Source organism: Loa loa (assembly GCF_000183805.2).
Source record: "Loa loa unplaced genomic scaffold supercont3.239, whole genome shotgun sequence".
Classification (NCBI taxonomy): domain Eukaryota; kingdom Metazoa; phylum Nematoda; class Chromadorea; order Rhabditida; family Onchocercidae; genus Loa; species Loa loa.
This window is the reverse complement of record NW_018108419.1, coordinates 21,640-38,993: the sequence shown is the minus strand read 5'-3', so window position 1 is coordinate 38,993 and position 17,354 is coordinate 21,640. Positions and strand designations below refer to the sequence as shown.

At 32.1% G+C, this 17,354-nt stretch overlaps 1 protein-coding gene across 1 annotated transcript; it reads right to left on the bottom strand.

Moving 5' to 3' along the window:
- Positions 1 to 564: 564 nt before the first annotated feature.
- On the bottom strand, positions 565 to 10,621 carry LOAG_06524 (TK/EGFR protein kinase; the record flags this gene model as incomplete). Its single annotated transcript, XM_020447166.1, has 26 exons — positions 565 to 725; positions 910 to 1,087; positions 1,502 to 1,681; positions 1,810 to 1,901; positions 2,358 to 2,580; positions 2,793 to 2,945; positions 3,053 to 3,340; positions 3,634 to 3,831; positions 4,331 to 4,391; positions 4,675 to 4,766; positions 4,971 to 5,124; positions 5,254 to 5,390; positions 5,799 to 5,988; positions 6,162 to 6,365; positions 6,450 to 6,582; positions 6,687 to 6,898; positions 7,094 to 7,255; positions 7,476 to 7,602; positions 8,022 to 8,138; positions 8,439 to 8,580; positions 8,963 to 9,087; positions 9,268 to 9,400; positions 9,508 to 9,584; positions 9,773 to 9,929; positions 10,309 to 10,493; positions 10,609 to 10,621. The coding sequence occupies 26 exons, from the start codon at positions 10,619 to 10,621 to the stop codon at positions 565 to 567; spliced, it is 3,894 nt and encodes a 1,297-aa protein (XP_020302574.1).
- Positions 10,622 to 17,354: the final 6,733 nt, after the last annotated feature.

The following is a 17,354-nucleotide window of genomic DNA, read 5'->3' as shown; positions in this document are numbered from 1 at the left end:
AGTTGTATATTGCCAAAGGGCAATTACAATTTTATTATACAATCAAAAAATATGCAATTCCGGACCACTTATCTGAAGGATAGAACAATTAAAGATCATTACATGAAGTGCACAAATGAATCTTACCAAATATGAACGGAACCGAAAACTTTGGAACAATTGTTGAAATTTTGTAGAAGCTTTAAAGAGACTTACAATGAATCTTAGGGAAAGAATTGAGATTGTCAAATATTTTTTCAAGCTGGAAGAGTTTAAGAGCTCTTTCATTTAAAGAAAAGAAAAAACTTGATAAACAAGAAACAACATACTATTTTTTGAATTTTGCGACGTTTATTCCATCTTGAATTCGCAAAAAAATTTTCCCAGTCAAATAAAGAATAAAATAAAATAATTTCTTCAAAGATCATTCAAATGTATTGTGTTTACAATCCTGCTTTTTCAAGACCCCATATTCATGGACCTCTAAAATTAACCTATTATTCTGCCTTTACGGTACCCTTCCTAACATAAAGAACTTAAAATGGATGCCAATTGCAATACCATAATGTTTTTCATGAAGCAATCTCACAAAGATGTTTCATTTTCAGCAAAATAATAATCATTTTGATAGGTTGTTATTTTGATCGACTTTGTCTCTTCTTCCATTTCCATTGATACAGATTTCAACTGATTGTAATAGTCGCTACCCACTTTATCGTTATAATATTCCGAACTTTTCACCAACTCTGTTAGGAATAAAGTATAAAATATTGAAAGGAAAGTTATCCTATTTTTATTTTTATACTTTACATAGCACTAAATGTGATAAATAAGATAAAATGGATAGGGATTGATATGAGTGCAGCAGACGTGGTGCAGTCTTCATCAGCATGTAAAGCGTATTGAGGAATCGTGTTGCAGGTAGCTTACCTGTTACACCATTTTCCCGGACAAGAACAGGCGTATACAAGATCAACTTATTGTTTGGCACTAAATAATTCCCTTCATCCATGTTTAATTCTGTACATCCATCATGTACAGGATCACTTTGATAACGTCCAGAATCAGCGCTTCCTATTCGTTTGTCCTGTCGTACATTAAGAGTATGCTAAAGGTAAAATTGCCGATATGTTAAAATCCGATAACAAATTTCTGAGCAGTTCCATTCAGTAACAAATTTCTGAACATTTGCATTCAGATTAAGTAGTTTTCGATGCGCTGCATTTTGACAGCCAAACTAAAAAATGAGTATTCGAATTTGTTTAACTTAATTAAGCCCAAACTTATATAGGCTAGAAATCCAGAACGTTGTGTTGCAGTTCGAACGACGCCGATAAATGTGATTCCTGTCTTGAATACAAAGAAGTTCAGTATCCAATCCTATCTAAAGTCTTCCTAAAGCACTGCTTTCTATCTGTTTGGTTTAAATGCAGTTTAATTAAGCCTAGTCCATATTTGAATTACACCAGTTAATATATCAGGTTGATAGTTTTGAAATCACCAAAATTTATTTTTATCTTACCTGTTGGAATGTCATCCAGGTAGGCGTTGTCGGTGACGGCGGAACTGAAGTGGATGTAACAATCGTGCCTCCAGAAAATTTAAACTGATTGGGAAGTTCGTTGCTATCCATTAGTCCACTGCAGAGCTCATGTTGATTTCCAAATAATACAGAATCCAAATGTCGCTTATGATAATGATCCTAAAATGAATTTCTCGAGTCATTTTTCATATATCACTTCACTTTACGAGGATCTAATTGATTAAAATAGAAACGAAATTTCCTTTCCATGAAAACTTTGGAAAAACCTGAATGCATCTGATACGAACCAAAACATAAAGATGGGGTGCTTTGCAATACTGCTTGAATTTCTCCTTCAGAATGACAAAACTTGGTCTCGATTCCGGATTCTGTAACCAACCTGAATTGCAGAAGTTTAAAGTATGAAAAACTCGATGCATTCTTCTAATTAATTTGAGACTCTCTTTTACGAAATGAGACTTTTGAGAAATCTTCGGTAACTATATAATGGATGACATTTAAAAAATTCCTTGAAAAGATATATGGATTAAGACTGTGTAGAAACGGAGCTCGATTTTCCTTTTGGAAAATATTTCCCTTATAATTAAAATTGAAGAGGTTAAGTTATCAAGTCATAAAGAGATTAAATTGTTGATAAGTTATCAGTGTAACATAATCTGAAGGTACCGTATGCTTGGTATAATACTGTATAGCATGCACAGTATGCACAGATTTTTTCACAGATTTATTTTTGGATTTTATAATTGTTCCTCACAGAGAATGCCATATGTCTAAGTGTCATATTACGCTAATATGATTTAGGTGGTAAAGCAAATGACTTTTAAATAGTACTTACATTGCAAAATTGTTTGATACACTTCCTGGGCACAGTTATTTGGTTGCTCCAAACGGTTTCCATTTGCCAGATGTTGGCGTATTCGATCTGGTGGTACACTTTGAAATGGTGTCTGTCCAAATGTTAGTACTTCCCAGCAAGTAACACCGAAAGCCCATACATCGGTGTAGTGAGTGTAGATTTGTTTTTCAAGACTTTCCAATGCTAGCCATTTTACGGCAACCTGAAATCAAAAATATTATTTTTGGGATTTTTGGTCTTGAAGTTGAAATTTTGACTCCTTAATTCAAGCATTCTGAAAATCCTTGTAAGTTCAGAAGGTAAATCCAAGATGTAAGACCAGTCCAGCAACGTTGATTCTAAAAATTGTTATTTTTTGATTTTTAACTTATTCTTTCAAAAATTTGCAATGATTTTAAAAGATGAAAAGTTGACCTTTCCTCCAACGACAATTTCACTTTTTCCTTTTTCTAGCAATCTGGCAAGCCCAAAATCAGTCACTTCGACGTGATTGGTTCTCTTCACTAAGACATTTCGTGCAGCTAAATCTCGATGTACTAAGCGGTTTTTATAAAGGTATTCCATTGCCTGAAAGTAATAAAATAATGGACAGTTTAAGGACAAGAAAAAACTATGAAATATCTATTGACATTATTCATACTTCTCATTTTTCACTTCTTTCACAAATAACATACCGAAGCAATTTGGTAGCAATATAACAACAGGTCCCTTGCGCTAAGCTTCTGTCGATGTTTTTTAAGATAGTTCTTCAAACTCCCAAGTGGTCGCATTGGGGTCACAATTTGCATGCCATCGCTGAGACATACACCAACCAGTCGAAGTAAATGTTCATGTCGCATACAAGCCATAATACCCGCCTCTTGCAACATTTCCTGATGTGCTGTGCCACTACTATCGTGAACTACCTTAATTGCTACTGCCAATTTTTCACCATCATCCTTACCTTTCGGCCACCAATAGCCCTAAAAAAAATTAATATTACATCTTTCCATTAAGACTCATTGAAATATCGATCGCCATATCGTGAACTCAATCGCAAATGTAAGCTCAAACATAGACAGTCCTCTGATCAGCAGAAATATCACTGATAGGCACAACACATCACTTTTGCATCATTACATCAAGCGAATTCATTAGCAAACAAAACCGCTTTTATGAGTTCAATGGAAAAACTCAATATTTTAAAGTTATTTCTAACTTGAAATGGTAAGTAAATTTGAAAAAAGAATTATTTTCAGGCCCAATTAAAACATACCAAGAAAACAGTTCCAAATGCACCTTGTCCAAGGGATTGTTCCGTTTTTTCAAGATTTTCATTGGTAATAATACAAAGACGCGTCATGTTTGGCCTCATGGATGGATCTGTTTGTTCGTATTCCGGAATGCTCGGCAAGTTCATTTCAAGTTCCTGTTGGTATCGTTTCTTATACTTTATACAATTTATTGTGATACCCTGAAATATAACCGAAAACTGCTGGAACTAAAACATTTGACATAGCAATTTTACCATCTCTTTTGTTCCATTTTGGAACTTTTTTTTTCCAAAATGAAACAAAAGGAATGGGAAAATTTACGAGAAAATAATGGTAATATAAGGAAGAATTCACATATGAATGGATCATTGTTTGTTTACAGAATATAACAAAGCCAAAATGAATGTATCGTTTAAAGTTGACTTAAAAATGCAATCAAATAAAATACAGCAGGTAAAGAATCATCAGAAAGTATTTTCAGGACAGAAGTAATGAAAAAAATCTATCACGAAGACTAAGCGGTGATATGAGAAAAGGTTAAAGCAACGAAATGAGTTGCGCAGAAAATCACCAATTGTCCAAAGGGGTCAAGGAAGAGTATAGTATGCCATTTTGCTCGAACCAAAGATAGTCCCATTGACTGAAAGTAGGATTAGATCCGAGGTAACTACCAATGGTAATGAATAAATAAAAACAAACCGCTATAATGGCGATAAGAACAGCTGCACACAGTACACCGATTATGATTATGTACATTCTCCTGCAATTCCTCTTTTGGAATTTTCTGATGTTTCACAAGAAAAACATTATTTTTCCCGGAACATTTTGGAGTACTACCTGATTTCTGCTTTCAATTAAGCATTGTTCAGTAATTAAAAATTCATTAACCAATGATTTGTTATACATAATATAATTCAAAATGGTCATATGATATCATGGTAATTTGTAAATATAAGTTATTATTAATTCAAAATGGTCATATGATATCATGGTAATTTGTAAATATAAGTTATTATTATCTGAAAGAAAACAAAGTTTGCAACCTTTTTAAAGCATATACTGCTGGATCTGTATCATGACAGATTTTGTCATCCGCAATAAACGGACGATCAACTGGGCATCGTTCCAAGCAAATCTGAAGAACATATGTTTTAATTAGATCTGAACCCGATAAAACAACATAAAGTCTCTAGCTAGTGAACTATTAATGTGGAAGTAAATAAGCAAGATTTGAAGAGATTTTAACAGATAAGACAACATCATTTTCATATGTCGATGAATAATTTTGAAAAGCTAATTAGAGATGAAATAAATTTTAAGTTTTAAGAAGAACACGAACCAACTTATCGCCTATTGAAATGCCAGCTTTGGCACATCGTGTACAGTTTGTAGAACTACGGCCTGCACAACCCATTGAAAGATCACACAGTTCATTACATCGTTCACATTCACCGATGGTACTATTTGATTTGGGTCGCACCATAAATGAATCCCTGAATTATTGTAATCGAAATGAATGATACTTTATAAACTGTCGAATTTGAATAATCTTCCAGATGGAATAAGAGACCAATTGGAAGAAAAATGAGGTATTTAAATAAAATTCTCAAGTTTGAAATTACATTTTACACTTCATTGTGCAATAGTCGCTGTCTGAACCCGTTTTCGTTAGATAATGTGCACATGTACATTTATGTCGCTTTACAGAAGTACCGTAACCAGCACAACTCAAACACTCTTCACTGCATTCATCGCATTCCTAGAAAACTGTTAAAAATCTTATGAAATTTTTGAAAAGGTCTTTTTCAGACCTCTTTCAAATAAGCGATCACAAGAGAGAGATTAAATTACAAAATGAATAGCTACAGGTGTTACTGTAGCAAAAGAGCTTCTCGCCATCGGAATATCATTTCTTTTGTCTCTTGGGAATAACCTTGTTTTATCCACTTTTAAGTTATGCCCTAAAGTTCGAAAAGTGAAAAATTTGTATGATATGATGTATATTTTTGAAATATTTCATAAACAAGGTTGACTATGCTTGATTAGTTATACTTACTTTCGCTCTACTTACTTCCTTATCTTCATTTTACTCACTTTTTTCCACTTTCCTCTGCATCTGTACTTAATTCTCTTGCATTTATTTCTCAAAATAAAAACTTAAACGTACAAATTCAGCAACAAGCATTTCGCTGGATGATGCGGCAGCATAGTAATGGGTTAGGTTATTGTCACGACACACATCCTTTGGTTTACCTGCAGTATACAGACACAGCAGTTCTTGACCATTATCAGTGCGCTTTGCATATTTGCATTTATTGCAACCACCTTTACCTACCACATTACTCGGACCGGTACAACTGAAATTTTATGAAGGAACGATAAAGTTTTAACATTTTTGCCTGTTTACTAGAAAGGCTTCTCAAAACGATAAGAGTAGGCCTTGTCCAATCCTAATCCATCATAACAGTATAATTCAAAATCCACAGCTCAGGTAAAATTTGGAAAAATAAGTAAATTAAAAAAAGCAAACCCAAAATCATAACATGCTGAATTGCATGGCAAGCATATATTCCCATCGAAATAATGAATCTTCGGACATTCTGCTATACATTCCCATTCATTTCCCTGCTGTATGCGAACATTCATGCATGCAATGCAATCTCGCGCTGTTGGTCCATTGCAACTTCTACACTGCGGATGACATTTATAGCATTCGTTATCCTTGATATAATATCTTAAAATATATCGATGTGTCTCAATTCATCAATTTAAGCATTTCATATTAGCAATCATTCTTTATCATGTTGAAAGAAATAACCCTTGTGAAGGACAGGTAGCAGAACATTTGCCGTCCACATTGTAATCAATGCATTTTACACACATACTGGGTCCTGCACCCCAACATCCATAAGTTTTGTCACAAGTGCTATCACAGAATTGTTTACGATTAGCTGAAAAAAAAAAATTGTGATAGCAAGAGAGTATAGATAGAGTAAAATAATAATTATGATAAATATAATCATTGTTATGATGAGTGATGGTAGAAATATCTTACCGCAATCCGGACCATTTCTATTTACTATTACTAGAGTAGAAGCAGTATCCGTTTGCATGATCTCTTTCCAGTACTCCTTCAACGAATCCGCGTAACAAAGTTTCTCATTATTTCCAATATACACACGTCCATTTCTTATCCTTTTTAACGACCGTAACCCGAGCTCGAGCAGATTTTGGTTACTAGTAATTAATAGTGCATGTTGTTGGTCACTGAAATGTCATTTTAAGAATAATTATTTTGTGGATCAGTTGACTCTTTGAAACAGTTTCTGTTCTTCAAATAGCTCTCAATCATTACACCTTTAATTCCACCAAAAGTCTTCAAAAATCAATACTGAATGTAAAATTGTACTAGGAAGTCCGATAAATGACTTAACCAAAAGTTATTCCGAAAAAATGACTTACGAAAGTTTTCGCCCTTCAATGGTTGTCAGATTGCCAAGAAAGCTCAATGATGGAGGAGAGCATTCACCGGCTTGAATCTCCACAAATTCAGTAACAATTTTTACATTTTTCAAGGCTTCCAGCATTTTGAGTGTTAATCCTGTTATATACACTGGTGTTCGACTGAAAGTTCATTAATCAACTGATTTGTTTAACTACAACATTTCAGAAGTGGTAGTTAAAACATGGATAGATTATACTTCAAAGAATAAAACTAAATCTGATTCGGTTAGAGATCAAATTCTTTCTGCTTCTTTGCAATCATTCAAAAATGTTGGAACATTTCTTCCATTCTTTCAAGGCGCTAAATAAAAGAAGTTGGAAGAGAAATAGCCAAATATACCCATCGGTAAAAAATTTTCGATGAGGATCGAATGGATGGCGTAAAATCTGAATGAAACCTTCGACAACCGTGCAATTTGCTAAACTTCCAATATTACTCGAATCTATTGGTTCGTTCATATAGCAAACTAAAAAAACTCCAAAATTAAGTAATCACTGGTACCAAACCTGATTTAGGTATTCAGCATAACAAGCGAGAATTTCTCATTTTTTTCTACAAGATAACGAAATTTGTGGTATGGCACGAATATGTTTTTCTCCTTTCACATCTATGTTGAATGGTTTTATTTTTACTTGTTTCTGTCTCTGTAGTATAATTGACCTATTCCAAGGTCATTTCAAGTTACATTCTTAATCTGTGAAATTAAGTTTTGAAAAATCAAAAGGTAAATATAAATAATGCTTTTCGCAATATTTGTGCTGCATTACTGCTTAGATCTTTATATAGTAATTAAACATGTGCACAATTTTATTTTTAATAAGAAGAAGTTGTGTATATATAAATCGTATAAATCGCTGTTTTGAGGAAAAATGCGAAAAAGCTTACTTTTCGGGCATATCCCATCTGGACATTTCTCACAAATTCGAGTATTTTTAACCGGATCATGCCAGTAGCCTTCCGTACAGTGGACGACACAGTATTCCCCTTGAATAAGCGTCTCAGCTGCAATTTTTTGGAAAATCTTATTCCGTCTTTTTATGGTAATTTAAAACTTTGGGAGAATGCGTCGGGAGAAGTTTTTCTGTCTCATTCTTCATCTTGAGAAACAAGCAAAGAAGTGATTAATTGCTAAATCTTCCTTTACTACTAATTAATGTATTGAATTGTTTTATTTGTCTATCCCAATCTTGCATTAATTGTAACAAAAATCGTTTGTAAGAAATACTTCAAACAAAAAGTATAATTCTCCTGATAAACAAGTTCTACTACATTGAACATTCTTTGATATTTTTTGGGAGCAACCTGGGCACTGCTCCACACAATACCGATCATAGGTGTATCGTGGATTTGAATGGTTCACAGTCAATTTCAGTGTTCGATCATAGTCTGTCAATCCATTACATTTGTCCACACATTTCGAATCTTGCTCTAATTTAGCACATGCCTAAAAGCCCAAAAGCCTAAAAAGCTAATTACAAGTTATAAAAAAAATCTAGATAGGATTACAAACTATTTGAAATCCTTATGCTTTCTCGTTGAAATTAAACATAAATCAAAAAGCTCAACATTTTCCTTTTGCGAAAAATTTTTTGAATATTTAAGAATCATTTTTCAAAAAGTTCTCTTAAATTCAATTTTTATCCACGAGAATTCGCGAAGTAATTTTTTAGAGTGCTGAGATTTTTTGTTTACTCCAAATGATATTCTTCATTCTATCTCAAATATAGAAAATCAACACAAATAGTTCAATGTTAACTTTACTAACTAAATATTTGCTCAAAAATCTAAGCATATTTAAAAAAAGAAAAAATTGTAGTAAGACGAACGATGCAAGCACTTTTGCCTTCACCAAAACAACCCGCTGCGCATGCCTCGTCACAGCAATGTGTTCTATTGTCACTTTGATAACACATTTGTGATGGGCAATCTTTTGGACATATTTCGCGATACACTAAAATGCAAAAAAAAAAATTCACTTTTTCGACGAATTTTCAAGCGTTTCATAACTTGTCTCCAGAAAAGAATCTAAACTTAAGGATGAGAATTTTCCCGAAAGAAAGAAGTGATACCCTTTCCATGGTTAAGATAAATTTTGAACCATGCTATAAATGACTGGACAGATTGAGCAAACCTATCTGACACATATCCGCGTCCGGTCCCCAGCAATGTTTACCACATTTTTCTGCACATCCACTTTGAGCATGATCACATTTTTCGAAATTACTCATAAATTGAACCCGCAATTCACTGGCTTTACCAATAATCTAAATTTTTCTTATTTATTTATAATAGGATCTGAAAACTCTTACTGAGTTTTTTATCATTTTTAAAAAAGTATTTCGAAAATTGATTTAATAACTTTGAATCATACTTCGTTGTAAGATACGGTAGTGTTCCAATTGCATAAATATGGATTATGCATCAGCACTATGTCACCTCGCTCAACGCCTGAAGAAAAAAGGCATTTCAGATCATAACAAGTAGATGGACGTAAAATATGCAAATAGTCTTTCTTTTGTTTTCATTTTTAAAAGAGAAATCAAAAAGAGACAGTTGGAGGAAGTGCTATTCTTTTTCATAAAGAACATGATGAGTAGGGTGACAAATCTATTAAGTTAATTGTGATTTGCATTTACTTCTTAATTTGGGCATGTTGACATATTTCAAATTATCGTTATAGCTTATATCTATTGCCGCTATCTCATCATGTCGCGTATCGCCCCAAATAATTTCCAAATTTCGTAGTGTTATTCGATCGAAATCATTCGCATAGATCAACAGATAACCAGTGATCTAAAAACTAATTGCAACGAAATGCTGATTCTATAGGACTAGATGAATAGATCACAAATGTTTTGGCATAAGTTTCATTCTGATTAATTCAAGTAAATCAAATCTGAATTGACCAGTCGATTCAAAAGGAGTTAAAAATGAATAAAGAGTTGCTAGCCATGTTGTACATGAAATCAGATCGAATTCATATCTAGGATAGGACAGACTGTACTGAGTAAAGTGCGCTCCAGTAGTTCTTATGTAAATGATGGTGACAATCCCATGAAAGTATTTAATGAAGAAAGTTGCTGTATTGATTTTTAAAGCAATATTGGAATGGTTCTTCTAAGAAGAAAATCATTGGTCAGTTATAATGAATATGAATTATAAAGGGGACAACCTGTTGAATATGGCTTAAAAAGCTGAAAAATTGCTCCGGATCAGTTTCATTAAGATGTTCGCGTCGTATGTAGGTTATTTCCAGGTTCCCGTAAACTCTAGTACAATTCTGATATTGTCTAATTAGCTGATTGATTCGGTTCTCGTCCTGCAGTTCCGTTCGACTATTATCTGTTCCAGAACAAACTAAAAATTGCAGAAAATGAACTGTCTCCAAAATTAATCGTTTGAGTAGGTTATGAACTTGACCACTCTTTACTATTCTCAACTTTCATCCCAATATACTGTCCAAACAACGAACCGGAAAATCTCATCATTACCAATATACATCTGACACCATCACTTCCCGAGCTCACGTGTACATAAAATGTATCCCATAGCGATTCAAGTAAACATTGTAAGTGCCGAATATTTCAGATTGTTTTAAGCAAACTAGGAAATCTTTGAAAATTGAAAGAAAGTAATATTAAGCTAAATAGGATCTTGGAAAGATATTGTTTGAAACTTTTGGGAAAAAAAAGGTAAATTATAGATTGTGAAACTGGCGAATGAGAAAGCTGCAATATTGTTTCCTAGAAGGTGTACTGGAATTGAAGTTTATTTTTGTATTGGTTCAGACCTGAGAATGTTTATAGTGAATTTATTGTTCTAAGCAAGATAAGAGTTCAACTAAGAACTATCCCACATCTAAACGATAAAGTTAAAGTTTATCAAAATCACATTTTAAAGTAAAAATAGAAATATGATATAAAGTGCACCAAAAGTATATAATAAGATAAAGCTACATTTCTTATAACTATTAGAAATCATCTAAAAGTGGCAGAAAATCTGCACTCTTTGGCATTCCTGAGAAAGAACATTGGAAATTCATCGTCCGGAATGTTAACTCCTATAGTAAAAGAGTAAGCATTATTGTTGATGATAGAGTAAAATAAAATTAAAGAGAGATTTTAAAAAATAACCGCATTTAGTGGGCGTATCCTTATTATCCTTATCATCGCAACCTCGTCGCCAACTCTTACCAAATAACGAATTTACATCATTTAGAAAATTTAAAAACAGTAACAAAGTCAATGTTTCGTAGAGGGACCGTAAAACGATCATTGTCCAGAGAAGATCGGTTTAAAGACAGTTAACTTAGAAATATTTCTTGTAATCTGGTGAGTGAGGAAAACGAATAGAGCAGACCAGAATCTTTCACTTTTTTCTTCTTTCTCTACTTTACCTTTCTCCTTTAGGCAATTTTTTTCGCAATAATTTAGAATTCCCTTAATGAAATAACAATTAAATTTATACATAAATGGGATGAAAATATTGCTTTTAAATGAAGTAAACCACCAAAAGTAATAAATGAGATGTAGCGAAATGTGATTAAATTTGCATTTAAACCATTTGCGCACTCGAAAATATAAAATGTTCATTTAGCAATACATTTCCCGCTTCATACAATTGATCATTTTTTGTGCATTTTTCTTCCAAACGGCGCAAATTATTGCTTCATCAATTTCTGGCCTACTCCAGATAATATTCCCAACTTAAAATTTTCATTTCATATTAAAGTTTAGGTCAATTTGATATTAATGTGAAACAAAAAGAGAACATAATGGTTTTTCCTAGAAACAGACGAGACAGACTCAAAAGTGGTTTAATATGGGTCGCTAATAGTAATCCTCTTTCTTCTCTTCTCAAAAGTAATGTGTTAATTAATGTTATTCTTGTTGGCCGATACATTTCTGATTTCAGCTTCCAGAGGAAAGATATGAATAATGAGACTTTTGAAGCCTATCAAATGAGGCACTTAGCCTTTGAAGTTAACATTACCTATCATCTTTTACATAACGTGGTAGTACTACAAACAGCAATGCAGAAATCTCAATGATATGTAATATTTCAAAATAACATATCGATCTGTTTAAATTCATCTAAAGGAGTTACAAAAAAATTTCAGCAACTAATGCTATTTATATAATACATAAAAAAATTTAAAAACTGATATGATACATCAAGAGACTAAGGCTGATAAATTGGAATGATTGGTTAGTCAAGAAACCTATTTATCTATTTCTGTCACAATTTTGCATTTTTTAATAAATAAATTTTAGATAAGCAAAAAAAAAAAATGTTGAATGGTTAAAGGATGGATGGAAGTGAAACAATAAGAATTCCTTGTAAGAATAGGATGTCTATTATTACTCCCCAACATTTTTGTAATTTAAAATTCGCAATAATACGAAATCAACACTTAGCCAAAAGGGAAATGAAATGGAGAGAAGAAACAAAAAAGAAATTAAAAAATATAATGAAAAATTGATCATAAATATACTTTTAGAGGTAAAAAGGATTGAAGTAAATCTTGCAACTGCCCTTATAGGTATAAAACTTTTTTATTGGTATAAAAGTTAATCTCAAAGTGATAACAAAAAAAAAAAAAATTTAAAGGGTGGAGCAGAGATTTTCTCTATAGAACCCAGTTAGCATATGATATTGGAATGGGAAGAATTTTGGAATATAAAAACACGGCATAACGTGCGATACAGATCTGATGTATTACAGTACACATTATAACCAGCTAGTAAATCAAAGGTAGCAATTGCGTCGAACAATATTATTAAGAATGATTTCACTTGGAACAGTAAAAAGTAATGGAAATAAGAATGATATGGAAGCAGCAGTGTTCGAAGAAAATGTAACATATGAAATGATCAGCACCATATCAGTGATAGTAAGCAGACTACAAAACAGTTTGTTGAAGAGATAAAAAAAACTATAGAGTCCCTGATATGATAAAGAGTATGCTACATTCTAGTACAAAATTGGAACATTTTTCCCAGCTAAATAACACTTTAAACTTTATGCTCGTTCCGACATTTTGATGTAATTTTAGATACTTTCCGGTCTGTTTCTCTTTCGTCTGGTATTTATACCAAATATAATTATAAGTAGACTTTTTAATTTCAAATTAAAAAGCATGAGAGGTTGAGTTTTAATTTTTTCAGTTTTCGGATGGGCTTTAATATATCCAAGGAAAAAAACTAGTCATTTATTATCGAAGTTTGACGATTTCAGTTCCGACTTAAGTTTGTCACCTAAAGTGTAACTGGATCAATATTCATGGTATATCATTTCGCATATGAGCTTAGGGAATTTAAATTCCGCTTAAATCATTTTTGAACATTCAAAATATCACGAGAACAACTAACAGGCTCGTGATTTATCGTACAACTGTTCGGTTAGCTTTCTCGCAAACACCCATTGAATTAAGTTTGGCATCAGCATTGTCAATGGAATTAGCAGCTTCCAACTGTGATGCATTGTTGGATGTACAAAAGAATATAGATGTATATTTACTTGTCTGAAATAATGAGTACAATTCAGAATTTAATTTTAGAGCAGATGAAAGTCTGAAAAACGAGTAGCAACGTAAAAATTTTTCAATTTTTCCTTTCAACGTTAATTATCAAAGCCTTTTTATCGCATTTCAGGAATGCGTGCCTTAGAAATGATTAGAAATGACAACCTTCCTGTAAACTTCTCTTCCAAATCGAATTCACATCTGCAAAATAAGGAACATTTATGATCTTGGGTTGTTCAGTAATAAAATTTTCAGAAGATAAACGATTTAAACAAACAAAACGGCCAAATTTAATGTTGCATATTAGACTTACTTTAAAAAAGGATTCAAATTAGACATCTAAAAAAATCTTCTAAACCAAAATATTAGGAAGTTTGTTACTTTATTGAATTTTTTCTTATTCCTACTGGCTCTTTTCTTTTGTCCAGAATGATTAGTAACTATTCACCGTAAGCCTTACAGAAATCAGTTGAAAATATTAGCATTATTGGTTCAAGAATATGGAATATTACAGGATTTTTCTCTTGCTATATATCCCACAATTCCCTGAGTTCGCACTAGCCGGCAAGTAGCCAAGTATCAAGCGCTAATTTAACAATCAGGAAACAAAGCCGCACGATAGCAACAATCCCCAACAAATAAATATTGCCAAGCTCAGTTTATAAATATATATATATATATATGCATGGTGATATATGTATGTTTGGAAAATATAGAATTATGAAATTACAATATTATGTAAATTACGTAGTGCTAATAAGTTAAAAGCTATAACTGCCAAAACTAAATTAGTTCCAAACTTCATTACAAGCGAAACGGATGTTGGTTATTGAATTCTTATTTATGCCTTACCAGCTGTGAATCCCTTTCATCTTTATTTTGATCAGACCAATTCATTCCATCACAAAATTTTTTTAATCTATTGAATGAGCACACAAAAAGAATCGTTGACTATAAACTTAAATCATAGATTGTGGTGCAGTTATTTTTAAACATTTGTCCTTCTCTCAGACTTGCGTTCGAGATCTTTCATTTTTAGTTTTCATATTTGTAAATAAATATGAATGCATTGAGTTTCTTTCAGTGGTAAATATTTAAATTTAATTTGAAACAGGCTTTTCTTAAAATGAACTGGATCAAAGGTCACTCAGTGCACGTTGAAAAGATTAGCACAATGACATTAACACAGAACTATAACTCTGACAATATGATACAAGAAAAATGTTAGTGTCATAGTAATGTGCCAAACATCCAATCTTCATTAGTTCATGTTTAAATTATAATGAAATTGAGAAAAGCTATGGGAAAGAACTGTGGTAGAAATGAAATCATCTGATTTAAATGATAATTATACTAAAGCTGTCAAATTGCCATAAAGATTTTAAGAGTCTATAAAATAAACTATCATTAAGTATAACTATTTCAATGCAAATTTGATCTCATAAGAATAAGATTTTTGAAATGTAAAAATATTAAAAAGATTTTTTCTATTTTACTATTGAATAGCATTTTATTTCATTTTACTCTTAATGGATAGTTTGTTTACACTCTCTCGGTGTTCGCATTCTTTTTTTTTTTTTTGCATTCATTCATTCGATGAAAAAAGTGTGGAGAAAGCGCAAAATCATTGTTACAAATATTTGTAATTGTGAAATCGTTATTTGGTAATTTACATATCATTAATTAAGCTAAGAAAAATTACACCTTAAAAAATTTTGGTTCTTCATGTATTCAAAAACAAACAACCTGAAATTACTTCAATTTATAGCATCTTTGGTAAAGTTTTAATATTCAACAATTGCTATAAATTTTTCGAATAGATCTGATAAGCTTTTCATCATTTCATTTGAATTAATCATATAATGCATTGAAGATATCCCTTCATTTCTTTTAATTTATCACATTAATTTTGATCTTTCCCATATTTCCAACGAGCAAATCTTCAAAGAGCTAATATTTTCTTATGATCATTTGCTCAAAATGGCACAAACAGATGAATGGATACAAGAAACATTGTAAAGGAATAGATTAACATTGAGAAAGTTTCTTGACGTGAAAACATTTATGAATTATATGAGGACATTTTGGGGAAGGCAGTAAGTATTGAAAATGATTGGGAATGCTTATCAATCTTTGTACCTTTTTCTATTAATGATTAGCAATGTAAAAGCGATAGTTCCGTGTGGTGTAAGAGAAGTGAAGTGTCATTAAACATTGCCTGCACAAACTATTTTCCAAGTGTTATGTTTTCGTTGACAAATCGTTTTTTAACACTTTAATTTAACACTTCTGATTTGTTCTAAGACAAAATGACTTGCTGATGGATTCCAAACTTATCCTTTTTAACTCAGATCTTCCAACTACAACTGCATCTCTTTCTATAACCTGATTTCTTTAACAGTTATAGACGACTTCATACAGTAATTAGTGTTGTTATTTATGAAATACAAACAAATAATACTTTCAAAAGTGTGATTTCACTTTTTTCTGAGGAATATTGTGAATTTCTTCTGAACAAACTGTGATTTTGAATTTACTGAGCTTACTATTCTCAGTGTGGATGGAGTTTATGATTCTCCAGTTCAGCAAAATTTCCACTTTCTCTAAAACATGATCTTCATAAAATTTCATAAAACTATGCCCTGGATTTGATTTTTAGAACCTGGAGACTTATTTTCCTATTCAATCCTAATTTGTAGTACCGACCGTCTAATTTTTCGCCCCTCCGATTTCATGGCAAGGTCAAACATTCAATACATTAATGAGCAAAATATTTTGCTGTTAAGTCACGCTTGGAATAGGGTAAAGATGATCAAGTTCAGGAATTCAAAGAAATACAAAATCAAATTGTCACTGCGACACTGTGTTATAATTCCCAGCACAATATTCAATAATATTTCCAGCTATTTCCTCTTCATTTAAATTTACTTTCTAAAAAATACATGCTAAATTTTTGTCTTCAAAGATTTCATGTAAGAAACTTGAAGAGTGATGAGAACTAGGAAAAAAGTGCTCAATTAAAATTTAAGCTTAAGCTAAGATAAGCATGGCAATAATTTAAGGTTTAAATAGAAAGATACGTCGAAGATGATTTTCTTGTCATTCAAGTATTAAATATATGAAATGAAACACACCGATATTTGCACTGTCCTGGAAAATAACAAGTAGAAAGAAATTGAATTATTAAGTCTAAGTCAGAAATCATTCGGAGGGAGATTTTTCCAACACTCAAACTTACATTTGCATAATTTCTCAATTGTATTCATGATTGCAGCACGCCGAAGTTGATGTACAGATGTTTGTTATTATTCGATAAAAACAAAACTTTCTTATCCCAACCTAAAATGCAACCATTTTTCTGACCTAAACTCCAAGTTTCAGAAGAGAAAAATGTTTCGCATCGCATTATGCAAATAGATGATCGGCCTTAAAAGTGCTAAATTCTTTTAAAAAGTTGCCTTTGTTTGGAAGGTACTGACAAAAAGTTTCTCGTCTCTCTCCCTTCATACCTGTCTTCTCTTTATAAGTAGTCGAGTAAAGGAATTATATTTGAATTATTCTTAAGATACTTTGTAGGCAGAAGATAGGTTTACCTTGATCATTTCATTTGGATTTCTCTATTTCTCTTAGTTGAATAAACCAAGCAATAGATTTCAGAATTGAAAAGGTGGCGTCAGGAACTCGTTAAGCGATTT